Raw genomic sequence first — 8127 nt, 5'->3', positions numbered from 1 at the left:
CTGGAATTTGAAGTCAATGAATAGATGAGTTTCTCCTTTGTTTTTGAAGTAAGAGAATAAATGAGTTTTTTTGTTGTGCTTTAATTGAGCATCGCGCTCTTTTCAAGCTTTTCACTGCGTCAATACTATCATGACTACCGCCTATTCGAATCCTTAACGCATTCTAACACATTATCCATAAAATCCACCATCTTCTTCATTTCAATATTCAAAACCATATGAGCCCATTACAACTTAGCTTCGATCCGGAATTATGGCGTGGCGACCCTCATGCAGGGCAAGATTAAAAAAATTATATATTGAAAAAACTAATAAAGGGCGAAATGTGGGAAGTTTTAATCTGAATCAAACTCATAGAACAAAGGACTCTGATGTCGTGTGTAGATAGATAGATGTCCACAATATAAACAATTTAGAAAAACCTTTTAGTAAATCCCAAAATTTATACTCTAATTTTTTCGTTTTCAAAAGATAATCAGAATCACTAAATCCGTGGATTAACAATCTTACAATATTACAGAATCACAAATAAACGGTATATATTGAAAATACAATTTTATTTCACCGCTAAGATCGTTAGGTGAGATTGTTAATTGCAGATCGAACCTACCCATGACATGACCTTGCATTATTAGACATATATCATGATAATCAAAACTAATTATTAATATTTAATTATGAAGCTAGCCAATATAATACCGACAAAGTTATATATATATACATGTTACCCCAACATGATAATCAATCAATCATGGATACACAAAAAGCCTGCGATGATATAATCTCAACACTTGCCACAGAGAACAGATGGTTGTCTAACGATAACTACCCTCTCTATTTTTACCAAGGTTTTTGGTTTCCTTGCGCCTTCATAAGAGGAACCATAGCCGCCCAAGCCGTTTCCTTCGATCTCTCCCCATCTGACATCATCCTCGCTTGTAACCCAAAGAGCGGGACCACTTGGCTCAAGGCTTTAGCCTTCGCCATAACAACTCGATCCCGTTTCTCTCAGTCCGACCCTAACCACCCACTCCACTTGAAAAACTCCCATGACTTGATCCCTCGTTTGGAGGCCGAAGATTTCATAAGGAGCGACCTCAATCTGATTTCCACCCACCTCCCGTACACGGGCTTGCCCCCCTCCGTGGCAGTTAATGGGTGTAAGATCGTTTACATTTGGCGTGATCCCAAGGACGCCTTCGTTTCCCTCTGGCACATGAACCAGAAGATGAGGCCCAACAAAGAGGAGACTGAACCCATCCCGTTGCAAGACGCATTCGACCTGTTTTGCAACGGGGTGTCTGCCTTTGGTCCTTACTGGGATCACGTGCTAGGGTACTGGAAGGCACTCTTAGAGCGGCCTGAGAGCATCTTGTTCTTGAAGTATGAGGATATGATGAATAACACGGAGGTTCATGTCAAGAAGCTGGCCGAGTTTATGGGGTGTCCGTTTTCAGCTGAGGAGGACGAGGAAGGCGTTGTTGCCAACATTGTGGAAATGTGTAGCTTTCAAAGGTTGAGTAACTTGGAGGTGAACAAGGTTCAAAAAATTCCTCAAAAAGGGGCCCCTGATGTTTCAAAGAACATATTGTTCCGCAAAGCAAAGGTCGGAGACTGGGCCAACTATTTAACACAAGAGATGGCAGCAAAGATTGATCAGGTGACGATGGACAAGTTCGGATCTCATTCAGGCTTAATTAATTAATTAATTAACGAAGGCCCTCCCCATCAAGTCCGTTTATGAGGTTTCAATAAAAAAACTCCTGTATGCTTTCTAGCTAGGTGGCTACTGCTATTGTTTGTTACTGTCGTCGGATAAAACCTCATTTCCAGCATGTGGGAATTCATTCATTCCCCACTCGCATCTTAATTTCTTTTCTAATCAATAATAGACCTCTCTCGAGGTCCCCTTCTGTTTCAATATATCTTTGATTTATGTTTTCTTAAAAAGCCTTAACTCATGTTTAATGCTTCCATAATTTTGGGAAATTTTGTTTTAATGAGCTCGAAAAGGGACAACGAATGATTTGAAACGAAAAATCTGAATAAATAAGTGCCGATGTGAAAAGGCATGTCTGGTTAAATAGAAATAAATTCCATAACTTATATGAACAAAGTTTGAACTCTTGACTATGCTTTCAATATCTCGGGGTTCTAGAGAGAGAATCTCTCTCCTCTCTCTAGTTCTATGGTTTTTTGTGCTCGATCAGTTGATTCTCTGCATTCTAGTTCTCGAGCTCCTCTCGACGGCGGTGGAAGGGAGGAGGATTTGTATAGAGCCCGAATCAATCTATCGATTGTCTCTCTTTTGATTATGGTGCCAATCAGAGAGAAATGCTCTGGCTTCTTTCTTAGGATTCTGGTCGAGATGGGTTTTCAGTGGCCGGGACAGCTGTGGTGGTGGCAGGATTCATAGGGATTTTTTTGGCATGGCTCATGGTGATCCACTCCCATTTCGTCGAATTCAAGTGTCCATGTATAATAAATTTCTTCCTCTTTCCATCTAGTTATCTCTACATCTCTTTAGTGCAGCTTGTGTTCCGCCTTCTTCAATTATGAGGCTGATCTATTTATTATCACTCCTTCAACTTCTAAATTTTTGTCAATTCATCTCAAGAAATCACCCTCAATCATTATCATAATTTGTGTGGTTCTCAGTTAATTATGTCGATTATAAATGAAAATTTATGGTTAATTCAAAATCCACTAATAGAATTTAGGAATTTTACTATTACTTCCGGTGAATAACTGCTAAAATCTGTACATGACTACTTCATAATATGGTTTAAAATTTCTCGGAAAATATCCCCTCTCTATTAAGTTTTTGCTTATGCTGTTTCTGGATTCACAGTTTCAGGATTGTAGAGGAGAATTTTGTTCTTCTGATGGGGAGGGAATCTATTCAAGGGACGGAATGGCGCTGCTGCTGATGTTTTCCAGCTACACGGAGGGTGAGATAGGGTGTTTGAGAGGCTTTGTTAACCATCACATGATCTCTATATTTAGTGAAAGATGAATGATTTTGATGAACAAAGAGGCCAATTTCAACAGCTTAATAAGATGCAAAAGAATGCATGAAGGCTTTATCTTCAATAGAGTAAATCCTAGGTTCGCATTCTTGCATGAAATTCATCTTAGTTCTTCTATTAAGCTTCCATTTAATGTCATGAGTTTGATAAGGCGTAGTTTTAGTTTCTCTGTCAAATATATGAACTCAATGCATGATAACAATATGAATTTTAGAGTTTCAAGTACGAAAAAAGTTATCAATGTGATTAATATTAAACGTCATGATGTGTACATTTGTGATTTTAGGACATTTTTCAATAATATTTATGTTGATAATTCAGTTCATCTTTATGTGCTTCTAATGTTCCATTTACTGCAAGTTAATTACTCTGATAATTATAAAGACAACATGCTTAAAGAAACTAGGATCTCGAACTTTCAATTACAACAACAAAATATTATTCTTTCCACAAATACAAAATCTATTCGGAATAGAAATCACTCATATCTTCTATGTTACGATTCATATGACATATTTGTTTTCTATATTCTATTTATTAAAATGTATGGTATATATAATTTGCATATAACTTGTATTGTTAAATCCCAAATAAGTACTATTAATGGTAGCCTTTCTCTCTTTCAATTACGTATCATTCTCCTGTCATTATGTCTCCACGATTTAATCTTTGTATATTTTTTAATCCTTTATGCTATGGTTGATAGCTTCACAAATCTTGATATGTTTCATATATACGTGTTGTTGAGTTTATCTAGGAACATTATTTGATGTCAACTTATTTCTATATTTCCTCTACATGCATTTTCTCTGTGTACTGCATTAACCAATTGTCTACAAAATCAGGCCCACGTATTTTGTATTATGTTTGCTAGTTTTTGCTCAATCTTATATAATTATTCATACAACTTTACCATATTGGATTTTTATTATGTTTGCTACTTTTTGCTCAATCATATATAATTATTCATACAACTTTACCATATTGGATAACCAACGTAGAAGGTTTTACCTTCTACAGTCCATTTGGTACTTCTCCTTATACATTCTTTCTGTTTTGTTAAAGAGATTTCATTCCAAGATTTGGTTTGTATATGGAATAATATGTTATAAGTTTGTACGTATTAACATTGTTCGCACAACATCTATCATACATATTTATACGGTTATTGTTATCATTGATGCCGTAAGGTATTATTTCTCTTGTGCTCTTTAGCACCTTTGGGTTTATACAAATAAAATTATTTTATGAAGATAGTGTATTGGGATTGCAGAGGTGTACGTCGTATAGATTTCTTGACATAAATCTCTTTCATTAAAAAACACTATCATTTAGATATAATTTGTCTAGTACAAACTAAAAAAATATATTATACATAGAAAGAATTTTATGAATAAAATTGGTATTTAATCAATTCCAATTAGTAATGCAATGTGTTCTAAATGAGGGTTATGGATTTTATTTGGTAACTCTATGGATTCGTGTCACTTTACTACCATTTATAATAACAACAATAATATAATCATTATTCAATACGACAATTCGATTATCCAATTCAATATTATTTTTATATATTTTCTCCATCTTCAAATAAACATGATTTCTCGGAAACCATAAATAACCTTTTATCTAACCAAACATATCCGTTTATAATTTTTGGAGATTGTAATGAAATGATGAGAATTAATGACAAATGGGGTGGTACTTAACCTAATTCGAATAGATTTAATAGATTAATAAACATATAAAAAAGTTCAGTCTTACAAACATTCCGTCTGTGTGTTTCCCATATAAATGGAGAAAATCTGTTGATTTTTCAAATACCATCCTTGAAAAACTAGATAGATGGTTAATTCAATATAATTTTCAAAATATTTGTAACATTATACAAACTATACACCTTCTTTTTACTACTTTAGACCATTGTTGTATTATTCTGAAATTAGGTAGTAACAATAATTATAAAAAAATTCCATTCCGTCTTGAAAGAGCTTGAATTGATCTTCCAGATTATTTACAATGTTAGTAAAGCATGGACTTTCCATTGCCAATGGTATCCATGTTTAAATTATACATGAAACAACGTCAGTTAAAGAGTACTTTTAAAACATGGTGTAAAAACTTTTGTCATAATAATCAAACTCAGCTTCCTGAGACATCTTGAAAGATTGAAAATATTTTAAAAATAGTACTTTAAAACCCAATGGATCCCTATCATAATAAAAAAGTTCATTTTATGAATCAAAAATATAAGTGTCATCTTAACTTTCAACATAAATTTGGGTCTCAAAGAGCTAAACTTATAAACACTATTCATATGGATAAAAACAGTAAATATTTTCAAAACATCATTAAGATCAGAAGCCTAAAACAAATCACTACACATTTTACATCTTCCGATGGCATTGTTCGCCAGGTTCATAAAAATATTACAATAGGTATTACTAAAGATTTACAATCTAGATTTAGACATGCTCACATAAATCATCTTTCAACACATGATTTGCAAATGATTCCTCAATTAATCACATATGAAGATAATTTTGAGTTATGTAAACAACCGTTAGAAACAGAAATTAAAGTTGTTTTCAATGAGCTGCCAAAATATCAAAGCTTGTGGTCCAGATGGCTTTCCAGCTGAATTCTATGAAACATTGTGGCCAATTATAGGCAAATCAATTATTCATGGTACAAAAGCCTTTTTTGACTCTCAAACATTCTTATGAGAATCGACATAGTCATTTATTACTTTAATTCCAAAAATAGATAATCCGCAGACTATTAATCACTATAGACCAATAAGTCTTTATAATAGTACTTACAAAATCAATACAAAAATCTTGGTAAATAGGCTTAAAAAATAGTTCCTAAATTAATTAGCCCTTTACAATGAGCTTTTACTCAAGATTGTTCTATCCACGAAATATACTTATTGCTCATGAAACTTTTGACTACTTCCACACAAAATAAAAGGTCACCGTGGATGATTGGCTATTAAATTACATATGGAAAAAGCATATGATAAACTTCAATGGCCCGTCATATTTGACACTTTCAAAGATTTCGACTTTTCTTCAAAATGGATATCTCTTATTATGGAATGTATTTCTTCTGCATCCTTCTTTGTGTTAGTAAACAATGAACGAGGCCATGTATTTAAACCAAATTGTGGATTACTCCATGGCAATCCTATCGCTTTGTTTATATTTATTATAGCTATGGAAAAATTGGCTCAAAAAATTAACCACTGAATCATTCAAAAACAATCATAAAGTTGGAATAAAAATTGTTAATAGTAGAATGTGTATACCCTTTTTATGTTTTGTAGATGATACTCCATTTTTTCAGCTATACATAGTCTATCTATGTTAATTGAGAAGCGTCTTGTTGAGATAACTACACAACTTCAGCTAATGATAGAGTGCCAAGATGAACAATCTACTATCCTTAAAACGTTGGTGTCTATTGCACGTCAGCGTGATGCTTAGGGTGTCAAAAGCTTGTGTTTTATTTTTCCTTCTTTGGTTTGTTCTTTCTTGCTAATCAATTAACTAGTAATCCTAGGAACTCCCCAGATCAAAAAGGTGTATGGTTTTTATGACATTATAGTATGCTTTATTGCTTCTACAATCTTGTGCTTTTTGCATGGTTGCACCTTACTTTTTCGTGTTTAATGACTTGATTTGGATGATTATTTAGTTAAGCTTGTTTCCTGACTATACTTTCGTTCCCTTTGAATGAATTAAACTTGTATTTCTCGATGATGTCAAAAGAGGGAAGTAAACAGGTACATACCTTATTCAACTAAAGGGAAGATTTCAGACCAGCTTGTTATAAAGGGGAACAAAGGTAGACTTGCCAAGTGGTTTTAGCAAGATATTGAGCTAATTTGTTATGTCTTAAACTATTCGATTAAGCTTCATTGCATATCTTAAGCTTAACTGACTACGTTTTGAAATATAATGTGCTTTATTGATTAAGTGTTTGTCATCATCAAAAAGGGGGAAATTGTTGGTTTGAGCTAGAGTGTGTAACTAGCTAGCTCAAACATTTTGCTTGTTTTGATGATGATAAACATAAGTATTGATGTCCATTGTGTGTGATAAGCTATCCAGGAATAGCTTGAGGAGTTAGGAGAGTAGCTTTGACACAAGCAGAATGGCTTGATCCATGTAAAGACTAGCTTGAGGCCTAGTGGGGAAAGCGCGTCTCGCCAAGGCAGTGTTGATTAAATAAAAGAAGAAAATAAAGACCCCGGTGATGAGTTGTGAAGACCGAAGAACTAGCTAAAGCGAAGAGAGTCGATGTGAGCTAGTGGATAGCGCTTCAAACTCAGAGAGAGTGTACAAGTGATCAAGTGCCAAAGAGAGAGTCCTACCAAGGAATCCTGAACCCGCGTGTAGCGAATTCCGGCGCAATGAAGGGAAGGATGAGAAGCTAAGGATAGGGGAATGTGCAATTTATACCTATGGATAGTGATGAACGGTTATCGCCAAGCTGGACGAATGAAGGAAGCGCAACTGGTGTGGAGAGGACTGCCAGCATGGAGAAAACAGTTACTCAAGAGAAGAAGTACAAATGCGTGTGGAATCATTGATGCGCTCCAGGGAAGGATCAGTCAAACGGATTGCAAACGTATACTTCTTCATTACCATAGATTATAGGATTTTCTTTACTTGGAGAATAATTATAGGAATGCTATAAATATGTGCAATATGTGATGTTAGGAACACGAGCTAAGAAGAGGAAGATAACTAAAGGATTTAGAGAAAATACTAGAGAGCTGAGTGCTTACGGCAAAACTCTCTTGCTGAGAGGAGAAAACAAGAGCGAATTACTAAGAGCATTAGCTAGAGGAAAGCTACTCTTATCCAAGGTCGAATGAGGTTAGTGTGTTGTCTAAATTACCTTGAGAGTGGAAAAAATCAATTGTATTGAGCTGAACGTAGATTCTGTTGAGAGAGAGTCTTACGAATTGTTGTAATTACTCTTGATTAGTATAATCTAATTAGTGGTGAGTTTTATCCCGAGCATAGTAAAAGCTTAGGGTTCAGACCTTGGGAAAATCTGTGCATTTTAGCCAAAGTGTGGGTTTATA

General features: G+C 34.6%; 1 protein-coding gene across 1 annotated transcript; it reads left to right on the top strand.

Annotated features, from left to right (window-relative positions):
- Positions 1-751: 751 nt before the first annotated feature.
- On the top strand, positions 752-1705 carry LOC141251106 (uncharacterized). The gene has a single exon (XM_073670227.1). It carries the CDS (start codon positions 752-754, stop codon positions 1703-1705), a length of 954 nt encoding a protein of 317 aa, XP_073526328.1.
- Positions 1706-8127: the final 6422 nt, after the last annotated feature.

The sequence above is a fragment of the Phyllobates terribilis genome, unplaced genomic scaffold (genome assembly GCF_046119375.1).
Source record: "Phyllobates terribilis strain yellow unplaced genomic scaffold, ASM4611937v1 Scaffold_6639__1_contigs__length_43079, whole genome shotgun sequence".
Lineage (NCBI taxonomy): Eukaryota > Metazoa > Chordata > Amphibia > Anura > Dendrobatidae > Phyllobates > Phyllobates terribilis.
This window is presented reverse-complemented; position numbering and strand designations above follow the sequence as displayed.

Bases quoted from the DNA above. Each gene is read 5' to 3' on its own strand.
- LOC141251106 (XM_073670227.1), top strand. From the start codon at position 752: ATGGATACACAAAAAGCCTGCGATGATATAATCTCAACACTTGCCACA.